Source organism: Oncorhynchus tshawytscha, linkage group LG10 (genome assembly GCF_018296145.1).
Source record: "Oncorhynchus tshawytscha isolate Ot180627B linkage group LG10, Otsh_v2.0, whole genome shotgun sequence".
Taxonomy (NCBI): domain Eukaryota; kingdom Metazoa; phylum Chordata; class Actinopteri; order Salmoniformes; family Salmonidae; genus Oncorhynchus; species Oncorhynchus tshawytscha.
The window spans coordinates 13,301,023-13,324,681 of NC_056438.1; the positions used below are offsets into that span (position 1 = coordinate 13,301,023).

Consider the following 23,659-nt stretch of genomic DNA (forward strand, 5'->3'; position numbering starts at 1 on the left):
TAGGTGCGTAAATATTTCCGTCGTACAATGATGACGTTTAGCGTGGCGAAGTGGCAAGATGGCTGCAACAGCGGCTTGGATGCATGGCCCCGCCAATATGCGGTTAACCGAGGGTCTGTTGTCTGTTCTGAAAGAGCAGCGGCCCGAATATTTACCTGCACTTTTAGCAAATTACCGGGAGCATGGAGTGGTTTCGACTCAGGTAAAATTAGCCAGCTATTATTGGAAGTAGCCACGGATGGCAGCATCCCATCGGCGCCAGTCCGTAGCATCTGTTCCAATGCAATGGACTCGTGCTAAGTCTTTGTTTTCCCGTTTACTGTTGTGTCATAGCTATATAGCGTGCGACATAGCTAACTATATTGAAGTTTTGCTTCTAAAATGTGTATAGTAGGGTCGATCGCCTGGTTCCTGTCTCTTACTTCTCGCTCCGCTTCTAACCCCCAGAGTTCGGCAGCAGTTGGTGGTCTCGTGGGACTCAGCAATGCCAAACTCGGAAACAGCAAAACCAGGTTTGAGGGCCTGTGTCTGCTGTCAGTGTTGGTCAAGGATAGTTCTAGCGATGTGTTCCAGCAACACTGTCTGTCTTGGTTAAGGTCCCTACAGCAGGTCATACAGGTAAGACACACGTGTATGGACTGGAAACACATGTAGACTTTCACCATAAACACATACCTATGGCAAACCTCTGGGGTGTATTCATTACTTCTTGCAAAGGTAATTGTGTATTGTTTCAGAACCAAACGGATGCAAACAGCACAAACCTAATAAAATGAGGACCAACCTGAATATGTCCAATTTAAAACTCTAAATGTTTTGCAACAGAATCGGTGTAATAAGTACACCCCTCGATTAAGAAATGCAGGTACTGTAACTACATCGGTCCAAAACATTCACAATGAGACAAATCAAACCTGCACAACACAAAGAAATAAAACACCTCTTTCTCATCTGAAATCATGGGGACGTCAGAAAGAGCTGGGGTGTATCGATTAGTCGCAGACTGTAGCAAAATGTTTTGCAACGGAAAGCGTCTACTCCAAATTTAAAAACAAGAGTTTCTATTGGACAAATTCGGGTAGGCTTCGTTTGGTTCCTAGAGTTTTCCTTTGAAAAATGTTTTGCAATAATCCAAATGTTTTGCTATGGTCTTCAACTCGAGGGCTAAATGTATTCCTTTTCACACTTTAATTTTTTTTTCTCTCTCAGTCCCAGGCCCCTCTCCCGTCCATCCAGCTAGCGGTGGGTGTTCTCCAGGACCTGCTCCAGTACTCCTCCCAGCTACCTGAGCTGGCCAGGGAGGTGGGCCTCAACTCTATCCTGGGGATCCTCACCTCCCTGCTAGGCCTCAAGTCTGAGGTAAGACTAACACTTAAATTGGGCCAGTACACATTGGTACTGAGTTCTGGCACCTCCTAATTTTCAACAGCTCCAGTACCAGCAGTTCTTATGGAATATTGGCTGTAAAATATGATGAGTACCAACACTCAAAATGAGTACCTGCACCTATTTAATTCCACTTCAAGCACTGTAATTGCGTAGGCTGAAGGATACCATTTGAAGCAAATTGTGATAGTGGCAAAATCTGCAAGATTTTGTTGTAGAATGTTTGTAGAATGTTTCAGATTGTAGGTAGGACTGTTGCAGTGACCGTATTTCCGCCACACCAGTCGGTGTCAGTCATGACCACAGTCAAATTCCAGGTGCCCGGTAATGTGTTGGTAGTAGAGGTCGACCGTTTATGATTTTTCAATGCCGATACCGATTATTGGAGGACCAAAAAAAAGCCAAAACCGATTAATCGGACGATTTTTAAAAACTTTTAAAAATAAATGTAATAATGACAATTACAACAATACTGAATGAACACTTTTATTTTAACTTAATATAATACATCAAAATCAATTTAGCCTCAAATAAATAATGAAACATGTTCAATTTGGTTTAAATAATGCAAAAACAAAGTGTTGGAGAAGAAAGTAAAAGTGCAATATGTGCCATGTAAGAAAGCTAACGTTTAAGTTCCTTTCTCAGAACATGAGAACATATGAAAGCTGGTGGTTCCTTTTAACATGAGTCTTCAATATTCCCAGATAAGAAGATTTAGGTTGTAGTTATTATAGGACTATTTCTCTCTATACTATTTGTATTTCATTAACCTGGCACTTTAGTATTGCCAGTGTAACAGTATAGCTTCCGTCCCTCTCCTCGCCCCTACCTGGGCTCGAACCAGGAACACATCGAAAACAGCCACCCTCGATGCAGCGTTATCCATTGCTCCACAAATGCCGCGGCCCTTGCAGAGCAAGGGGAACAACTACTTCAAGGTCTCAGAGCAAGTGCCGTCACCGATTGAAACTCTATTAGCTCGCATCCCGCTAACTAGCTAGCCATTTCACATCGGTTACACCAGCCTAATCTCGGGAGTTGATAGGCTTGAAGTCATAAACAGCTCAATGCTTGAAACACAACGAAGAGCTGCTGGCAAACGCACAAAAGTGCTGTTTGAATGAATGCTTACGAGCCTGCTGCTTCCTACCACCGCTCAGTCAGACTGCTCTATCAAATCATAGACTTAATTATAACATAACACACAGAAATGAGCCTTGGGCCATTTATATGGTCAACCTGGAAACTATCATTTTGAAAATAAAACGTTTATTCTTTCAGTGAAATGCGGATCTGTTCCGTATTTTATCTAACGGGTGGCATCCCCAAGTCTAAATATTGCTGTTACGTTGTACAACCTTCAATGTTATGTCATAATTATGTACAATTCTGGCAAATTAATTACGGTCTTTGTTAGGAAGAAATGGTCTTCACACAGTTTTCAATGAGCCAGGTGTCCCAAACTGCTGCATATACCCTGACTGCTTGCACGAACGCAAGAGAAGTGACACAATTTCCCTAGTTATAAGAAAGTAATGTTAGCAGGCAATGTTAACTAAGTATGCAGGTTTAAAAATATATACTTGTATTGATTTTAAGGAAAGGCATTGATGTTTATGGTTAGTTACACATTGGTGCACGACATTGCTTTTTTCGCTTATGAGCTTGTTAAATCATCACCCGTTTGGAGAAGTAGGCTGTGATTTGATGAGAATTTAACAGGCACCGTATCGATTATAAGCAACGCAGGACACTCTAGATAAACTAGTAATATCATCAACCATGTGTAGTTAACTAGTGATTATGTTAAGGTTGATTGTTTTTCATAAGATAAGTTTAATGCTAGCTAGCACCTCACCGTGGCTTCTTGCAGCACTCGCGTAACATGTAGTCAGCCTGCCACACAGTCTCCTCGCAGAGTGCAATGTAAGGCAGGTGGTTAGAGCGTTGGACTAGTAACCGGAACGTTGCAAGATTGAATCCCCGAGCTGACAAGTTAAAAATCTGTTGTTCTGCCCCTGAACAAGGCAGTTAACCCACCGTTCCTAGGCCGTCATTAAAAATTAGAATGTGGTCTAAACTGACTTGCCTAGTTAAAATATAATTTGTATTTTTTTATAAATGTGTGTGTTCTTGTATGTGTTTATTTGAATGAGAGTGTGTGTATATGCATGTGTACAAACACCTGAATGGCATCAGCCTCAGGCAAACCGACATTAGTTGTAAAAACACTGCCACTTAGTGTCATTCAAATGCACTTTTTATTATGATTTATTAGACTTTTTAAAACATTTTTTATTTACTTTTATCTTTGACCATCATTCTATCTCTCACACAGCAACTCCACTCCCACTTGTCTCCAATTCCTCAGCTTCCCTCAGCCCATCCCATCTATCTCTGCTGGCCACCCACTTTAGGTTTTTACGCAACACACATCTTTCAACTATACTGTGATGTTTAATGTACAATTTCAATCTATCTAATCGAGTAGAATCCACAGATTGCGAGTTGAAGATAAATACTTTTACTATGAGTATTAGTAATTGACTGACCCGGTCTCTCCAGATCTCCTATTTCTAGGGCCAATTTTAGATCAATTATATGCATTTTCAGCCATTCCTGAACCTGAGACCAGAAACAGGCTACCTGAGGGCAATACCAAAACAGATGGTCTATTGATTCTGTATCCTCACAACAAAATCTGCAGAGCTTCGATGATTTTATGCCACAAATATTCAACATTTTGTTGGTGGCAAGAATTCTATATAATAGTTTTAGCTGAAAAGCACAAAGTCTTGAATCTTGCGTTGTTTTATATATTTATGTACCATGGAATCGGTACCTCAAACATCTCTTCCCAACTATTTTTGCAATCTGTTTGGCACAGTTGTCAACATCCTGGTCCTCAAATGAAAATGGTATACAGATAGACCTGTTCCTCCTCCCGCTGCCACCTGCCTCCTCTTATCCAGCTCTGCTTGTTTGAAAAAGAGCGACTTTTTTCAAAGTATCATTTTCAATTAATCGAAAATGAGACATGGCAATCTGCACAAAGGCAAAAAGGCCATTTCTAAACAATGGATGAGCTTTTCTTAATAATCTACTTGAGAACCATTTAGGGTTCAAATAAAACTTTTGAATGTGTGAAGCTTTTAGAGAGAGGTTTAGTGCTTTTATATTTAATAATCTCAACCCACCCAATTCATATTCATTCTATAGATTTTTGTCTGGTTTAGCGTCCCAGATAAAGCAAAATATTTGTTGCTGATATGATTTGAAAAATGAATCATCAGGAGTAGGCAGCGCCATAAGTAAGTGAGTAAACTGAGATATGACTAAGGAGTTAATCAGGGCAATTCTTCCATCAATAGACAGGTATTTACCTCTCCATGGTTGCAGGATCTTGTCTATTTTACAAGTTTTCTATTGAAATTCATTGTGGAGAGCTTATTTATATCTTTTGTGATATGAATACAGAGTATGTCTACTTCACCATCAGCCCATATTATAGGTAAACTGCAGTGTAATGTAAAAGTTGTATTTTTTTTAAGGATGCAATGTAATATTGTACACTTATCATAATTAGATTTTAGTCCAGAAAGTACAGAAAAGTTATCTAGATCTTCAATGAGACATTGCAGGGATCTAGCTTGAGGACTTAATATAAAACATGAGTCATCGGCATACATGGACTCCTTTGTTTTTAAGCCTTGGATTTTTAATCCTCTAATGTTGTTATTGGATCTGATTTCAATAGCTAGCATTTCAATGGCCATAACTAATAGATATGGTGACAGCGGACACCCTTGTTTAACTCCTTGACAATTCAAAACTTTCTGAGAAGTAGCCGTTATTTACTATTTTACACCTGGGGTTGTTATACATTATTTTTACCCATTTTATAAGAGAATTACTGAAATTTAAAAAATCCAGGCATTTTTAAATAAAATCCTGTATTACTTTATCAAATGCCTTTTCAAAATCCGCTATAAATACCAGTCCTGGCTTCGTATATGTTTCATAATGTTCTATTATTTCCAGTAGTTGTCATATATTATCTCCAATGTATCGTCCACATAAAAACCTGTCTGATCAGGATGAACAATACCTGGTAAAACCCTTTTTAATTCTGAGTGCTATGCATTTTACTAGTATTTTTGCATCACACCATTGAAGTGTAGGGGGCCTCCAGTTTTTTTAGACTGGGTCTTTATATTTGCCATCTGGGTCTTGTTTTAATAATAGAGAAATCAGACCTTCCTGCTGAGTACCTGACAAACTACCATTTCTATAGGAGTAGTTAAAACAATCTAACAATGGAGCTTTTAGTATATCAAAAAATACTTGATATACCTCTATTGGTATGCCATCAAGCCCTGGTGTTTTTCCAGACTGAAAGGATTTAATAGCATCAAAAAGTTCTTCCTCTGTAATTTGGCCTTCGCACTGATCTTTCTGTACATTTGTTAATTTTCAATTTTTTAAAATATTATTTGGAAATAATTCCTTACCATAATCTTCATTCAGTGGGAAAGGATGAGGCGGAAAAGAGAACATCTGCCTAAAACAATTAGCTTCCTCTTTTAAAATATAATTCGGAGAATCATAGATAACTCCGACTTCAGTAACGAGTTTCTGCGAATTATTTTTTGTTAGCGTTCCTGTATTGGAGATTCAGGAAGACTTTAGTGCATTTTTCTCCATATTCCATCCAGTTTGCTTTATTTTTTTAATAGATTACATTAGATCGTTCTTGAATAGGTTCCTCAAGTTCTTTTTGTTTTTCCTCTAACTTATTTTGTATCTCTGTAGTATCCATCCACATGTTAGAGCTTTTGCATGCGTTTCCTTCTCCTCTCTCTCCTTCGTTCCTTTCTTGAGGATGCAGAGAGAGGGGCTGTCAGTAGTTTATTTAAATCTGTTTAGTTGTGAAAACACAATGTTTCTGGAACATGAAGCACTGGGTAAGCACAGCAGTGTGGTTGCAGAGCCCATGATGTATAGAGTTTTGGTGAAACATCACCTGTCGCCCAGCAGTTGATGTGTGACGTGAAATACGTTTTCTTTTTAGCCTAGACATTTCTTTATGCAAGGCCGTGTGAAAACAGAGTTTAGATGTTTTTCACTAACAAGAGGAGGATCCCATCTGCTAATATATTTAAGGCATAGCCTACCCGGTGTGACAGATTAAACTGCAGGAAAGCGGCCTCCATTCACTATTTTGCTGTTCACTACATGTATTGTTCCCTCCTGCCCTTTTCCTACCCATTTGATAATGGGCCATTCTAAATCGAAACAAATTTGACATATTAGTAAAGACGCAATTTAAATTGAGAATAGTCTAATGGGTGAAAATATGATCACTTGATGAGAGAACAGCTGTGCAGCCTGAGACGAGGAGCAGAGCGACCACTTTTATTTCCATTCTTTATTTAGTCACTAGTCTATAGTCGCATCATGCAGCACACATATGGGTTTTTCTAAGGTTTGTATCAGTCACAACTAAAGTTGTCAAGGAACTCTAAATCTAGTGTATCGGACCTGTTTCAAATTATCACTTTTACGCTCGACATAGCCACCCGCTCCGGAATGGGAAAAATATCATTTCTATTTTATTCTTCTTAATATAAAATAATGCCACAGGACTTATCAGCATATCTTGTCAGCCAAATGAACAAGCCTACAGCCTATGGCAGGGAGCATAGCCAGATAACATGCAGTAGGACAACTCACATTCTGTTCTTCTAAAATAAATAACGTATTTTTGTGATGTTTTAGAATAAATATATATTGTTAACTTTAAAAAAAAAAATGTAGATGTTCCAAAGGTGTGCATCAGTGGCTTGTATGTGTGGAGACCAGGAGATGCTAAACGTGTTTATGTTAATTAACAGTCAATTACCGTGATAGAGCAGTCATTAGCGTGACCATAACCTAGCTGGCGTTAGTTCATTAACGCCACACTCCTAATTGTAGTTACAGGTTGGAAAACACTTGTTTTTGTCTCTGCCAGTTTCACCTAGCGGCCATGGAGGGGATGACTGCATGTATGACCTTCTACCCCAGAGCCTGTGGCTCCCTGAGGGTGAGTGGTACACATCACACATTCATTAGATTACAAATGAGATCCTTGTCTTTTCGTGTTCTGTTTGTTTAGGAGACGCTGTGTTGTATTTCTGTCTCTGCCAATTGGTGTTCTTATGAAGACACCCTGAGGGGTATACGAATAAGCAGGATCAAGCCAGCTAACTTGCTTAAATGTTAGGAAATAACTTTTTTGTAAGATAAGCTTATCTCGGGCATGGTCTAATTAACTCAACAACCAAAAACAGATATCCAAGTTTAGCTTTCTTAATAAACCCTAAAATCAGTAGTTATTTCTGGTTGTCTATCCAAGTTAGCAGCTAAATCATTGATCCTGCTTTGTAGTATACCACTCTGATGAAGGCTAAGGGCTGAAAGGCATTGGTATTAATACTTGTATCTCTATCTCAAATGATAAAATACATCTAACCAAATCTGCCCTACTATCCCCCAATGGAGGGCTCCATCTCTACTTATGGAATCTCAATCGTTTCCCGTTTGAAGTATTTGGGAATATAGATTCCATCCCTAGAACGCTCAAATCAATAAAATTCCACCTCAGTAGATGGACTAATATCCCGGTTGCTTTAACCAGCCGAATATTGATTGTTAAAATGAATATGAATATAAAATGAATATATTACCAAGACTGAATTTCTGTAGTTCAATGCTTCCCAAGTCCCCCTTCTGGCTGTTAGGATAACATCCCATAATGCGGATTAAAATGTATATGACAAATAAGCGAACCCGGATAAAAGTAACAAACTTGCAAAGAGGGAAATACGTTGGAGGACTAAACTTTAAATTGTATTTCCAGGCACTAGAATTTCTCTCCATCCTAAATTGGTTTAGACATTATTCTTCTGCCCCCTGGCTGAGTATAAAGAGAGATCTGGTGTCTCTTATGGCCCTGGAAGAACTGGTCTCCAATGATGTTTCCCTTAAACAATGTAAACTAAGCTTTGGTCCTATTATTGACCACATCATTTCTATTGGGTGCAACATTTAAAAACAATAACACAATAATGCCTTGCGATCTGGATGGTGGCCTTTTGGTCCAAATGTGGAATACGTACTCTTACCGATATCATGGACAGTGATGGTTCGAGACATTTTAGGGATGGAGGCCCACTTCTTTTTATGTTTTGTTTTCCTGTTTATACTGAATTTATTATTCAGCTTTATTTCTTACCCCTTTATTTTCTTATTTTGAGTGGCAGCTTACATGTTTTATAAACTTACCATTTTAAATGGATAAAATACCTGTAACCCCCCTCTCCCCCGAAAAAAAAAAACAAATACACATTTGATCAAGTTTTTAAAAATCAACTTTCATTGCCGTGGAATTTCCTCTTCACTGACAATTAGTCTTCAACAGGACAAGCTGGGTGCCTGTTTCCTATCCAAAATGGACAGTGTCATCCCTGAAGTCCAAGAGGTGGCTTGTGAGTGTTATGGTCGTCTGCCTTGTCTGGGCGGAGTCTTGGAGAGAGGGGGAGGCGGGCGTAGAGCCGAGGGATGGACCAATCAGCTTCACTGCCTGCTGGCCTCAGCCAATGGCATGCTGGCACAGCTCTACCAGAGCACAGAGTCCGGTAAAAGAACACTTCTATGAACTGAAATCTTGGAACAACATGGTGGTCTTAGACCATCCATGTCATGAGTATCTGATGTGATTCTCTCTCTCTCTTCTGTGGTCTAGAAGGGATGGTGCCGTATGAGGGGCCAGGTGTAGAGCTACCCTACCCTCCCCTGGATGACACGGACCCCCTCGTCCTCCTCCAGCTCCAACACAGATACAGAGGTGTCTGCCTGGCACTCAAACACACCCTCGGGTAGGTACACATAGTGTTTTAACACACTCAAACATACACACTCTGACCTTTATTTCTCTACCCTTCTATTTGAACCAAAAGGTCTCTTTTCCATGTAAAAAAAAAAAAAAGTACCATTTTGTTTATTTAAGTGATGAGTGTTTAACAGGGATTTGTTTCTCTCAGTGTGGACCCGGCCTCTGCAGTGCGTTTGCCTGTACAGCAGGTTCTCAACCTGGTCTGTCGCGCCCTGGCCGTCAGCTCCAAGAGCATAGTGAGTTGACTTCCAGAATGTACAAGAACTGAGCGACCGTGTAGTTGGTGTATGACCACTAGTGTATCTCTGTGTGTCTTGCCTTCCAGAATGTAACAGGTGATGGGTCTGTGCGACTGCTGGTGTTACCTTCCATACACAACCATACTGTAAAGGTTCTGCATGCTCTCATCACAGCGTAAGTACTCTACTGAAGGCAACCCAAATGCTAGCTGGGTCAAATCTGACAAGCTGTATCCCATCTAGTCAAAACCTGTCTGAAAACAAGGACATGTGTTTTTGGTTGCCTAGGCAACGACCTCCATAATGCAGCAGAAAACATCTGTTGTGCTCATGCCAACTCCATTGCTGTCATTTTGTCGTCAAGCAATGAGTTGGCATGACAACACATACAGATCTGGTACTCGGGCTACCCCAGTGCTGGCTTTTAAAATAAGTGTTTTATTGGGTGTGTTTTATTCATTGGTGGACTGATGGACTTAGTGATTGATTTCTTCTTACTCCCTGCTGTATGTTCCTCAGTGTAGGCAGTGGGTTGGTGCAGTACTCAAGTATGTTACAGAGACTGTTCTCTCAGACTCTGTCTGCCTGGACCCCTCTACCTGAAACCAATCTGGGACAACAGCGAGCATTCAGGTAACTTACAACGCATACATGCGCGCACGCGCACACACACAGGTATGGAGGGAGGGAGAGGAGGAGGGTAATTGGTTTCCTATGTGTTTTTACTTTGACCCATAGTGCCGTGCGAGTGTCCCTGTACCGAACCTTAGAACTCTGGGTCAAGGTGGGAGGAGCCTCAGCTGGTGTGCTGCAGGGAAGCCCCACCCACTCCGAGATCCTACTGGCCCACCTGCTGGGTGACATCACGCCGGGAGCGGACTCTGTCAGGGTGATAAGATCTGATTGGTTTATTGGAATGGCGAAAGCTTAGGATGGTCATTACTATGGCTCTGTCTTAAATTAAACCTATTCCCTATGTAGTGCACTGTTTCTGGTCAACATTATTCACTCACCCTCCTAATGCCTCACTGTCTGTCTAATGCCAACCTCCCTTCTTTTTATCCCCCTCCTTTCTTCTCTCTCCCTTCCACCTCATTCGCTCGCTCTCTCTCTCCGCTCTCCACCCCTCCTCAGCTCCGTGCGGGCCAGTCGACAGTGGCTGATCTGGTTTCCAGCAAGCCCTGCCCTAAAAGCCGGAAGCCTGGATTGGGTATGGGCAACGGGGGCGGAGCCACTCTGCAGAGGAAAGGAGACTCGCTGGCCAATCAGGACACATGCGTGTCTGCACTCAGAGGTGAGGGGCGGGGGTTTATCTCATGCAGTTACATTTTTAGAGAAGTGTAAACTAAATAAATTATTTTGGTTGTCTTTTAATTGTATTTTTCTGAGTCATGTTGCCAGTGAATATTTGTAGCATTACAGACAATCACAGGTGAATGATATCTTGACTAGCCGTGCTGTGGTGAGAGTACAGGACCATTGCCTCTCTCTCCTTTACAGCACTGAGACAGATCATACTGACCAGTGGAACTCTGCTGAAGGAAGACATACACAAGGTCAGTTCTGTGTGTGGTATTCTTCTATAAACCTTCCCCATAGTGTTTATGATACTGTGTGTGTGGTATTCTTCTATAAACCTTCCCCATAGTGTTTATGATACTGTGTATGTGTGGTATTCTTCTATAAACCTTCCCCATAGTGTTTATGATACTGTGTATGTGTGGTATTCTTCTATAAACCTTCCCCATAGTGTTTATGATACTGTGTGTGTGTGGTATTCTTCTATAAACCTTCCCCATAGTGTTTATGATACTGTGTGTGTGGTATTCTTCTATAAACCTTCCCCATAGTGTTTATGATATTGGTATTCTTCTATAAACCTTCCCCATAGTGTTTATGATACTGTGTGTGTGTGTGGTATTCTTCTATAAACCTTCCCCATAGTGTTTCTGATACTGTGTGTGTGTGTGGTATTCTTCTATAAACCTTCCCCATAGTGTTTATGATACTGTGTGTGTGTGTGGTATTCTTCTATAAACCTTCCCCATAGTGTTTCTGATACTGTGTGTGTTAATGCCTTCTCTCTCTCTCTTCCCCCAGCGTCTCCACGATGTCGTCCTCCCGTTGTGTGTACGCCTGCAGCAGCAGCATGGGGGAGACTGTGGGGCTGGGGGTGTTAGTGGTCAATACGGTAGTGCCCTCCCTCGTAGGGAGCTGTACCGTCTGCTCCTAGCCCTGGTCCTAGTGCCCCCACCTCGATGGCCCCCACCCCTCACCTGTACGGTGTCCATACTCAGTCACGGACGCAGGGATAGGAGCCTGAAGGTAGGGGGAAATATGCATGCACACACACACACACACACACACACTGGATGCAGCCTTTAGGTATGGAGGGGGAGTAGAAGGGTAGGGGGGGAGGGGAGTAGAAGGGTGGAGGGGGAGTAGAAGGGTGGAGAGGGGAGTAGAAGGGTAGGGAGGGAGGGGGAGTCGAAGGGTAGGGGGAGGGGGAGTAGAATGGTAGGTAGGTATGTAGGGGGAGAGTAGAATGGTAGGTAGGTATGTAGGGAGGGAGAGTAGAATGGTAGGTAGGTAGGTATGGAGGGAGGGAGAGTAGAATGGTAGGTAGGTAGGTATGGAGGGAGGGAGAGTAGAATGGTAGGTATGGAGGGAGGGAGAGTAGAAATGGTAGGTATGGAGGGAGGGAGAGTAGAATGGTAGGTAGGTAGGGTATGGAGGGAGGGAGAGTAGAATGGTAGGTAGGTAGGTATGGAGGGAGGGAGAGTAGAATGGTAGGTAGGTAGGTATGGAGGGAGGGAGGTAGAATGGTAGGTAGGTAGGTATGGAGGGAGGGAGAGTAGAATGGTAGGTAGGTGGGTATGGAGGGAGGGAGAGTAGAATGGTAGGTAGGTAGGTATGGAGGGAGGGAGAGTAGAATGGTAGGTAGGTAGGTATGGAGGGAGGGAGAGTAGAATGGTAGGTAGGTAGGTATGGAGGGAGGGAGAGTAGAATGGTAGGTAGGTAGGTATGGTATGGGAGGGAGAGTAGAATGGTAGGTAGGTAGGTATGGAGGGAGGGAGAGTAGAATGGTAGGTAGGTAGGTATGGAGGGAGGGAGAGTAGAATGGTAGGTAGGTAGGTATGGAGGGAGGGAGAGTAGAATGGTAGGTAGGTATGGATGGAGGAGGGAGAGTAGAATGGTAGGTAGGTAGGTATGGAGGGAGGAGAGTAGAATGGTAGGTAGGTAGGTATGGAGGGAGGGAGAGTAGAATGGTAGGTAGGTAGGTATGGAGGGAGGGAGAGTAGAATGGTAGGTAGGTATGGAGGGAAGGAGAGTAGAAGGGTAGGTAGGTAGGTATGGAAGGAGAGTAGAAGGGTAGGTAGGTATGGTATGGAGGGAGAGTAGAAGGGTGGGTAGGTATGGAGGGAGGGAGAGTAGAAGGGTGGGTAGGTATGGAGGGAGGGAGAGTAGAAGGGTGGGTAGGTATGGAGGGAGGGAGAGTAGAAGGGTGGGTAGGTATGGAGGGAGGGGAGTAGAAGGGTAGGTAGGTATGGAGGGAGGGGGAGTAGAATGGTAGGTAGGTAGGTATGGAGGGAGGGAGAGTAGAATGGTGGTAGGTAGGTAGGTATGGAGGGAGGGAGAGTAGAATGGTAGGTAGGTAGGTATGGAGGGAGGGAGAGTAGAATGGTAGGTAGGTATGGAGGGAGGGAGAGTAGAATGGTAGGTAGGTATGGAGGGAGGGAGAGTAGAAGGGTTGGTAGGTAGGTATGGAGGGAAGGAGAGTAGAAGGGTAGGTAGGTATGGAGGGAGGAGAGTAGAAGGGTGGGTAGGTATGGAGGGAAGGAGAGTAGAAGGGTGGGTAGGTATGGAGGGAGGGAGAGTAGAAGGGTGGGTAGGTATGGAGGGAGGGAGAGTAGAAGGGTGGGTAGGTATGGAGGGAGGGAGAGTAGAAGGGTGGGTAGGTATGGAGGGAGGGGGAGTAGAAGGGTAGGTAGGTATGGAGGGAGGGGGAGTAGAAGGGTAGGTAGGTAGGGAGGGAGAGTAGAATGGTAGGTAGGTATGGAGGGAGGAGAGTAGAAGGGTAGGTAGGTAGGGGGAGGGAAGGAGAGTAGAAGGGTGGGTAGGTATGGAGGGAGGGAGAGTAGAATGGTGGGTAGGTATGGAGGGAGGGAGAGGGAGGGAGGGAGGGAGAGTAGAAGGGTAGGTAGGTATGGAGGGAGGGGGGTAGATGGGTAGGTAGGTATGGAGGGAGGGGAGTAGATGGGTAGGTAGGTATGGAGGGAGGGAGGGGAGTAGAAGGGTAGGTAGGTATGGAGGGAGGGGGAGTAGATGGGTAGGTAGGTATGGAGGGAGGGGAGAGTAGAAGGGTAGGTAGGTATGGAGGGAGGGAGGGGAGTAGAATGGTATGTAGGAGGGAAGGAGAGTAGAAGGGTAGGTAGGTAGGAGGGAGGGAGAGTAGAGGGTGGGTAGGTATGGAGGGAGGGGAGTAGATGGGTAGGTAGGTATGGAGGGAGGGGGGGAGTAGATGGGTAGGTAGGTATGGAGGGAGGGGGAGTAGATGGGTAGGTAGGTATGGAGGGAGGGGAGTAGATGGGTAGGTAGGTATGGAGGGAGGGGGAGTAGAAGGGTAGGTAGGTATGGAGGGAGGGGGAGTAGAAGGGTAGGTAGGTATGGAGGGAGGGGGAGATGGTAGGTAGGTATGGAGGGATGGAGGGGAGTAGTAGGGTAGGCAGGGAGGGAGGGAGAGTAGAAGGGTAGGTATGGAGGGAGGGAGAGGAGGAGGGTAGGTATGGAGGGGGGGAGTAGAAGGGTAGGTATGGAGGGAGGGCAGGAGAGTAGGAGGTAGGGGGGAGAGTATGGAGAGAGGGAGGGGGAGGAGAAGGGTAGGTAGGTAAGGAGGGAGAGTAGACTGGTAGGTATAGAGGGAGAGTAGAAGGGTAGGTAGGTATGGAGGGAGGGGGGAGTGAGTAGAAGGGTAGGTAGGTATGGAGGGAGGGGGGGAGAGTAGAAGGGTGGGTAGGTAGGTATGGAGGGAGGGAGGGTAGGTATGGAGGGAGGGGGAGAGTAGAAGGGTAGGTGGGTATGGATGGAGGGGGGAGAGTAGAAGGGTAGGTGGGTATGGAGGGAGGGGGAGAGTAGAAGGGTAGGTGGGTATGGAGGGAGGGGGAGAGTAGAAGGGTAGGTGGGTATGGAGGGAGGGGGAGAGTAGAAGGGTAGGTGGGTATGGAGGGAGGGGGAGAGTAGAAGGGTAGGTGGGTATGGAGGGAGGGGGAGAGTAGAAGGGTGGGTGGGTATGGAGGGAGGGGGAGAGTAGAAGGGTAGGTGGGTATGGGGGGAGGGGGGAGAGTAGAAGGGTAGGTGGGTATGGAGGGGGGGGAGAGTAGAAGGGTAGGTGGGTATGGAGGGAGGGGGGGAGAGTAGGTGGGTATGGGGGGGGGGGGGGAGAGTAGAAGGGTATGGGGGAGGGGGGAGAGTGAGTAGAAGGGTAGGTAGGTATGGGGAGGGGGAGAGTGGGTAGTAAGGGTAGGTAGGTATGGAGGGAGGGAGAGTGAGTAGAAGGGTAGGTAGGTATGGAGGGAGGGAGAGTGAGTAGAAGGGTAGGTAGGTATGGAGGGAGGGAGAGTGAGTAGAAGGGTAGGTATGGAGGGAGGGAGAGTAGAAGGTTAGGTATGGAGGGAGGGAGAGTGAGTAGAAGGGTAGGTATGGAGGGAGAGTGAGTAGAAGGGTAGGTATGGAGGGAGGGAGAGTAGAAGGTTAGGTATGGAGGGAGGGAGAGTAGAAGGTTAGGTATGGAGGGAGGGAGAGTGAGTAGAAGGTTAGGTATGGAGGGAGGGAGAGTAGAAGGTTAGGTATGGAGGGAGGGAGAGTAGAAGGTTAGGTATGGACTGGGCTAAATGTATGACTCTCACACACGACTCTGTCAACATCCTGGTGTTTTTTTTTGTTGGTCTGTGTTTAAGCAACCAAGTAAACATTTCTCCTGCCTCATCAATTACACTTGAAATACAAACATTCTAATATACACACACAACTACACCACACACACTAACTGGTATAACACATGCCCCATATTTATAAACTGGGTGGTTGTAGCCCTAAATGCTGATTGGCTGACAGCTGTGGTATATCAGACCGTAAACCATGGGTATGGCGAAACATTTATTTTTACTGCTCTAATTACGTTGGTAACCAATGGTGATAAGGCACCTCGGGGGTTTGTGGACCCCTTGACTTTTTCCTCATATTGTTACGTTACAGTCTTATTCTAAAATGGATTAACAACAATTGTTTCCCCTCAATCTACACGCAATACCCCATAATGAGGAATCATAAACAGGTTTTTAGATTTTTTTTATGTGTATGTGTTAATAATTAACTATCACATGTACATAAGTATTCAGACCCTTTACTCAGTACTTTGTTGAAGGACCTTTGGCAGTGATTACAGCCTTGAGTCTTCTTGGGTATGACGCTACAAGCTTGGCACACCTGTATTTGGGGAGTTTCTCCCATTCTTCTCTGCAGATCCTCTCAAGCTCGTGTCAGGTTGGATGGGGAGTGTTGCTGCCCATCCAACCTGTGCCTCGACATTCAGAGACTTGTCCCAAAGCCACTCATGCGTTGTCTTGGCTGTGTGCTTAGGGTCATTGTCCTGTTGGAAGGTGAACCGTCACCTCAGTCAGGTCCTGAGCTCTTTGGAGTATGTTTTCATCAAGGATCTCTCTGTACTTTGCTCCGTTCCTCTTTGCCTCCATCCTGACTAGTCTCCCAGTCCCTGCCACTGGAAAACATCCCCACAGTATGATGCTGCCACCACCATGCTTCACCGTAGGGATGGTGCCGGGTTTCCTCCATACATGATGCCGCCACCACCATGCTTCACCGTAGGGATGGTGCCAGGTTTCCTCCAGACATGACACTTGGCATTCAGGCCAAAGAGTTCAATCTTGGTTTCATCAGACCAGAGAATATTGTTTCTCAGTCCTTTAGGTGCCTCCAAGAGGGCTATCGTGTGCCTTTTACTGAGGAGTGGCTTCCATCTGGTCACTCTAACATAAAGGCTTGATTGGTGGAGTGCTGCAGAGATGGTTGTCCTTCTGGAAGGTTCTCCCATCGCACAGAGGAACTCTAGAGCTCTGTGGTCGTTACCATTGTGTTCTTGGTCACCTCCCTGACCAAGGCCCTTCTACAACGATTGCTCAGTTTGGTCAGATCTAGGAGGAGTCTTGGTGGTTCCAAACTTCTTCCATTTTAGAATGATCGAGGCCACTGTGTTCTTGGGGACCTTCAATGCTGCAGAAATGTTTTGGTACACTTCCCTAGATCTGTGCCTCGACACAATCCTGTCTCGGAGCTCTTTGGACAATTCCTTCGACCTCATGGCTTGGTTTTTGCTCTGACATGCACTGTCAACTGTGGGACCTTACAGTGGGGCAAAAAAGTGTTGTCAGCCACCAATTGTGCAAGTTCTCCCGCTTAAGAAGATGAGAGAGGCCTGTAATTTTCATCATAGGTACACTTCAACTATGACAGACAAAATGAGAAAAAAAAATCCAGAAAATCACATTGTAGGATTTTTAATGAATTTATTTGCAAATTATGGTGGAAAATAAGTATTTGGTCAATAACAAAAGTTTATCTCAATACTTTGTTATATACCCTTTGTTGGCAATGACAAATGTTTTCTGTACGTCTTCACAAGGTTTTCACACACTGTTGCTGGTATTTTGGCCCATTCCTTCATGCAGATCTCCTCTAGAGCAGTGATGTTTTGGGGCTGTTGCTGGGCAACACGGACTTTCAAAGATTGTCTATGAGGTTGAGATCTGGAGACGGGCTAGGCCACTCCAGGACCTTGAAATGCTTCTTACGAAGCCACTCCTTCGTTGCCCGGGCAGTGTGTTTGGGATCATTGTCATGCTGAAAGACCCAGCCATGTTTCATATTCAATGCCCTTGCTGATGGTAGGCTTTGTTACTTTGGTCCCAGCTCTCTGTAGGTCATTCACTAGGTCCGCCCGTGTGGTTCTGGGATTTTTGCTCACCGTGAGATCTTGCGTGGAGCCCCAGATCGAGGGAGATTATCAGTGGTCTTGTATGTCTTCCATTTCCTAATAATTGCTCCCACAGTTGATTTCTTCAAACCAAGCTGCTTACCTATTGCAGATTCAGTCTTCCCAGCCTGGTGCAGGTCTACAATTTTGTTTCTGGTGTCCTTTGACAGCTCTTTGGTCTTGGCCATAGTGGAGTTTGGAGTGTGACTGTTTGAGGTTGTGGACAGGTGTCTTTTATACTGATAACAAGTCCAAACAGGTGCCATTAATACAGGTAACGAGTGGAGGACAGAGGAGCCTCTTAAAGAAGAAGTTACAGGTCTGTGAGAGCCAGAAATGTGTACATATGATGAAAATTACAGGCCTCATCTTTTTAAGTGGGAGAACTTCCACAATTGGTGGCTGACTAAATACTTTTTTGCCCCACTGTATATAGACAGGTGTGCCTTTCCAAATCATGTCCAATCAGTTTAATTTACCACAGGTGGACTCCAATCAAGTTGTAGAAACATCTCAAGGATGATCAATGAAAACAGGATGCACCTGAGTTTAATTTCGAGTCTCATAGCAAAGGGTCTGAATACTTATGTAAATAAGGTATTTCAGTTTTTTAAAAGTTTGTTTGCAATTAATACATAACCTGTTTTTACTTTGTCATTATAGGGTATTGTGTGTAGTAGATTGGTGAGATTTTTTCTTCATTTAATGCATTTTAGAATAAGGCTGTAACATAACGTAGAAAAAGTGAAGCGGTCAGAATACTTTACGAATGCACTATATTTAAAGGAAAACGCTACCCAAAAACTATCTTTTGGTATTTGTTTAATTCGTCCACTGTTGATATAGTCCCAAAAAAATGTTTTGCAGGTCAGCAATCAGGTTTTGTCTTGAAAAAGGAAAACTGTCGGCAATCAAGTTAACTGAGTAAAAGGAATGTTTTGGGAGAGTCAACGAGAGTTTCGGGGTGTCATGTTACACTCAGGCTGTTGGCTAGTTAGACAGGTTTAGAGATACTCTAGGAAAATGTGTATATATCGTAGGAGTTTTTTCCACCCGTACGGTTATTTTCTCCTTTTGTTAGCTCAGGCAAATTTTTGTCCATAGTGAAATATACTGGAATAGTGACCTTTTGGAATGAACTTGCTTACTGATCTTACTCTCCATCTGTGTCTCTGTTCTCCTCAGGTCTCCTCCTTCTGCACTGAGGCCCTGACCATATGCAACTCACTTCTCCACCCCCGCACCCCATCCCTCTGCCTCCCCCTGCCCCCCCTCACCCTCAAACCCAGCCCTGCCACTTCCCTCCTCACCCCTTCCCAGGCCTCCAGCCTCACCCTCCCCACTCTCCTCGGAGGGCCCTTCCCAGGCCGACACTCACTCGGCCTAGGCCACACCCTCCTAGGTTCCCTGGACAACCACCTGTCTCTGGTTCCTCCGGGGCTCTCTGGCCAGGGCTCTACCCCAGGAGACCTGCTCCTTTCCCCCCATCAGGGCGAGCTGGCAGGGCTGGGGCTCTCAGAGGGCCAGAGACCCGTCTTCATCCGTTACGACAAAGAGGAAGCGGAGGATGTGGAGATTTCACTTGAGAGCGACTCAGACGATAGTGTTGTCATCTTCCCACGGGGGATGCTGATGTTAGAGAACCAAGATGGCATCAGCACCGTGGCCACTCTCCCCGTGTCTTCCTTGGTACCAGGTGGGGTCACTCTCCCCGTACCCGGGCCAGGGGATGACCCAGGCGGTGACATCTCACTCCCCCTCGCCAATGACCTCCCCTCCACCTCCCTCCCTCACCCTCTCCTCCCCTCCTCCTCCGCTCCTAGCTCCATCAACTCATTCCCTCCAGCTCCACTAGCCTCACTGGTTTCCCCCCTCAACTCCACCGGTGTGACCCAGCTCGGTGCTCCCTCTGTGGGGCTAGGAGTTGGGGCTGACTCCCTCCCTGGAGCCCAGCTCCAGCAGATGTTGCTTCAGGGCCAGTCACCAGTCCCAGGTCAGCCCACGCCACTGGGTCTCCCCATACAGGTAAAATCACAAAGAAATGTGAGTTATAGATATCTCATTAAAAGCAAGTCTGTGAAGTGGTAGATCTGTTCTATGTGCACTATTTCTATGCTTCCCCCCTTGAGTTTAGTTTTTACGTCCGGTTTTGTACACCAGATTTAAATAGCGGAAAATACTATATTTTGGGTTATTTAAAAGATATGTGGTACAATGGTTCTCTACACTATGCATTGCTTGTTTCACAACATGATCCGACAGATGTTTTTAAAGTGTTCTACCTCTGTCTACAGATGCTCCAGAACCAGCTAGCTCAGCCCAGCAGAGTCCTACAGCAGCAACAGGCCAGTGAGGAAGATCATTCTGTTATTAATATCAACAGCTCTGATGAGGAAGAGGAGGAGGATGAAGAGATGGAGGATGAGGATGAGCTGGGAGAGGAGGAGGATGAGGAGGGGTTGGAGGATGAAGAAGAGGAGGAAGAAGGGAGCGATTTCCCCGATGAAGAAGAAGAGTTTTATGGAGAAGAGTTTGATGACTATGAGGAGGAAGAGGGGGAGGAGGAAGAAGAGGAGGAGGATGAGGAGGAAGAGGAGGGAGAGATCAGGCCGTTGGACAGAGAAGGGAGGAGAGGAGGAATGGGGAGGGAGGAAGGAGAGGTGCTCAGAGAAGTGCCGGAGGATAGAGGGATGGGTGGATTCTGTGTGGAGGGAGAGATGGAAGGAGGTATAGAGGAGCTGGGGACTAACAGAAGGGTTTACGGGGAAGAAGGGGTGAAGGCTCAGGAGGTAGAGAGCATCGGTGTGCTGGAGGAAGAGAGGGAAGGAGAGGAGGATGACGCTGATGGAATGAACGACCCGACAATGCCTCAGATTCTCTGTGTGACGGGCGGAGCTCTGGAAGAGAGGGAGGAGCTAGGGGAGGGGCATGGGCAGGAAGTGGGGTCATGTGAGCAGCAGGGAGGTGATCGTCCAGAGGCAACGCCCTCTTCTGAAGGCCCCACCCCTCAACACAAACAGGAGGCAGAGCCTGCACAGGAAGTGAGGGTGGGCGGCAGCGACCAGCCATCCAATCAGGGAGAAGAACCAGAAAAACAGGACGGGGACTCTGCTAAAGAGGAAGTTAAGCCATCAGCCGCTCAGAGCGAGACAGAGGGGGAGGAGCCTGAACGAGAGAAAGGAGGAGAAGAGGGAGAGGAGGATGGAGAAGAGGGTGGGAGAGGGATGAAGAGGAAGAGGGAGGGAGAGGAGGAAGGAACAGGACAGGGCACAGAGAAGAAAAAGGTAAGAACTCTTTAACCATTCACATTCCAAGCCTTTTAGCTGATTTTACAACACATTTTCTCGTGAGTGACTTCCTTGGACATGGTTTGTGTGTAGATACAGTGAGCTCCGTAAGTCTTGGGACAGTGAATGTTTTTTTTGTCTCTGTACTCCTGCACTTTGAAATTATATAATGACTATGAGGTTAAAGTGCAGACTGTCAGATTTAATTGGAGGTTAATTGGATGCTCCTATGATTACGGATAATCCTGAATGAATCGTGAATAATGGTTCTTGTAATGGTGACAGGTTAGCATGTCGTGGGCGTATGATATTTGTGCATCTAACTTTCTCACTCATCGTTATTCACGGTTCATTCAGGACAATCTGTAGTCATTGTAGCATCCACATTAACGTAGGAGTGTTTAGAAATCTATTCTATTCTTATTTACAATAAAAGTGACTCCAAATTGACACAATACATTATTTACCATTCATTTCTATTGGGCACAAGATAATCTGAAACACAACCAAAACAAACAGTAAATGAATCTAACACGTTTGTAGAGTCACAGGCTTGATGTATCATTGCATGCTCTGAATATGGGACCAAATACTACAGTTTTGACAACGTTAATAAACAGAAGTGAATTTGTCCCAATACTTTTGGTCCCCTACAATGTGGGGGACCATGTATAAAAGGTTCTGTAATTTCTAAACGGTTCACCCGTTATGGATGAAAATACCCTCAATTAAAGCTGACAGCACTTTAACCTCAAGTCATTGTATAATTTCAAATCCAGAGTACAAAACAACAACTGTCACTGTCCCAGTTTTGGAGCTCACGGTATACCAAGTATCTGTTTTAAGATACAAAATGCTAGTTAATGACTGTTGTCCGGTTCCTTAGCCACAGAATAATGTAAATCTAACCTCTGTTTCTGTTTTCTCTCTGTCTCTCTGTCTCGTCTGTCTCTCTCACACTCACTCAGTTGGATGAAGAAGTCATGGCGTCCATGTTGGCTGATTTTGTAGCCTGCCCTCCAGACGACGAGGAAAAAGGTCCCTCAGCATCCAACCTCCCCTCTTAAAGATGTCCAGCCATGGCTTCGTCACCAAACCATCAGAACAACTTGTTTTCTACCCCCTTCTTATAGTCTCACATAAGGTTTCAAAATTCTCAGGTTTTCCCGACATCTCGGTTGCGAAGACTCCCAGAATCGTGAGGGAATAAAGCATGAAATCCTCCGATCAGAATTTCTGGGAAACCTGTGTATTTTGAGAAGGTTACCGCTGCATTTTGCATCTGTCTCACACTACTATTCATTACCAACCTGCAGCTTAGACAATGTTGAAAACATTGAAAATTGCCATATAGTCTCTGTATGACACACTTTTTTAGATGTTGGAGATGGAATGTTCCTAAAATAAAAATGACGATTCGACTTCCAGGAAAGTGAAAGCATTTGTAATACACTCTGGACTCCATATTCAAATCATATTATATATATATATATATATATAAATAAATAAATAAATAAATAAATAAAACACCAGTTAGGTTAGTTTACATCAACCTTAAAGTCTTGGGACATCAAATGATTGAAAGACACAGCAGTGAAGACTGCAGCTCTTCAGTACTGCTGTGTGGTACCCTACAGTTAGTGAGTGTAGTCGTGGTGGTGGTAGTACTGCTGTGTGGTACCCTACAGTTAGTGAGTGTAGTCGTGGTGGTGGTAGTAGTGCTGTGTGGTACCCTACAGTTAGTGAGTGTAGTCGTGGTGGTGGTAGTAGTGCTGTGTGGTACCCTACAGTTAGTGAGTGTAGTCGTGGTGGTGGTAGTAGTGCTGTGTGGTACCCTACAGTTAGTGAGTGTAGTCGTGTTAGTAGTAGTGTGGTTTTGGTCACCTATCATGTTCATGTTTTTGAGGTCTTATATACAGTATCAATTCTTTTTGTTATAAAATAAATAAACTTCAAAGACAACTGCTGAAAGTCTCTCTTGATATTTCAGATGAAGTTTTAGTTTGACTTTGGGAATTTATTAACTCCCTACCTACTGTTAGTATGAATGCTTAATTTAGGTTTCGCTTTTAGAGGGGTTTTTTTCAGCCTACATAGCACTGTGCTACTACTGTGTACTTTTTAAAACAGGAAGTGTGTTGAGTGCTGTGCAATATCTAGTATATTAGTGCAATGCAGGCTGAGCTGTGATCATTTTAGTACTCAACTCATAGTCTCTTGTGGACAGACATCGTAAAGATTTTAGTTCTGGGCTAACCAAGATTACTCATAGCAGAACTATCAGTAGCCATGGGGCACCTTGACTGAAAGGTCCCGGAAGTGTCTTGTGTGACCAGACGATGATAAACCAATGATAAGCACAACTGGCAAGAAGCCAATGGAAGGACGTTCACTAGTAGACCATCTAGTACCATGTTGACACTAGGTTATAACCTGGGGCATCTTGACTGAAAGGTCTTAAGTTCTTCATGAAGTGTGACTGTTGTTTCTGTATCTTCACCCATTTTGTGTAGTGTGTGTGTGTGTGTGTGTGTAGCTTCCTCTATCCCTCTGTTGACTTGGGCCAGTCGAGTGCTAGGAACATATATGTATCTAGGTTGGTGGAAGATGTAACAGACTGAGACGGTCAGAATGTCTGACGCACACACACACATTCTAGGGATGACGTCACCATTTGGGGGGTGCTTCTAGAGAGTTTAGGCTGCAGATTTGGTCTGAGGGGAGTAGAATGGAACAGCTGTGTTCTGTAGAACACTAC

At 44.7% G+C, this 23,659-nt stretch overlaps 1 protein-coding gene across 2 annotated transcripts; it reads left to right on the forward strand.

The window, feature by feature from the left end:
* Nucleotides 1-22: 22 nt before the first annotated feature.
* On the forward strand, nt 23-22,863 carry LOC112259734 (proline-, glutamic acid- and leucine-rich protein 1). Of its 2 annotated transcripts, none has more exons than XM_042328157.1 (16): nt 23-202; nt 448-618; nt 1,210-1,359; nt 7,403-7,474; nt 8,852-9,068; nt 9,176-9,308; nt 9,474-9,561; nt 9,651-9,739; nt 10,084-10,197; nt 10,303-10,453; nt 10,699-10,858; nt 11,065-11,120; nt 11,665-11,889; nt 18,800-19,639; nt 19,909-20,898; nt 21,870-22,863. In XM_042328157.1, exons 1-16 carry the CDS (start codon nt 59-61, stop codon nt 21,966-21,968), a joined length of 3,699 nt encoding a protein of 1,232 aa, XP_042184091.1. In that variant the 5' UTR covers nt 23-58; the 3' UTR covers nt 21,969-22,863. The 2 variants fall into 2 exon arrangements, with proteins under 2 accessions (XP_042184091.1, XP_042184092.1); XM_042328158.1 differs by having other exon boundaries at nt 9,179-9,308.
* The last annotated feature ends 796 nt before the right edge of the window (nt 22,864-23,659 follow it).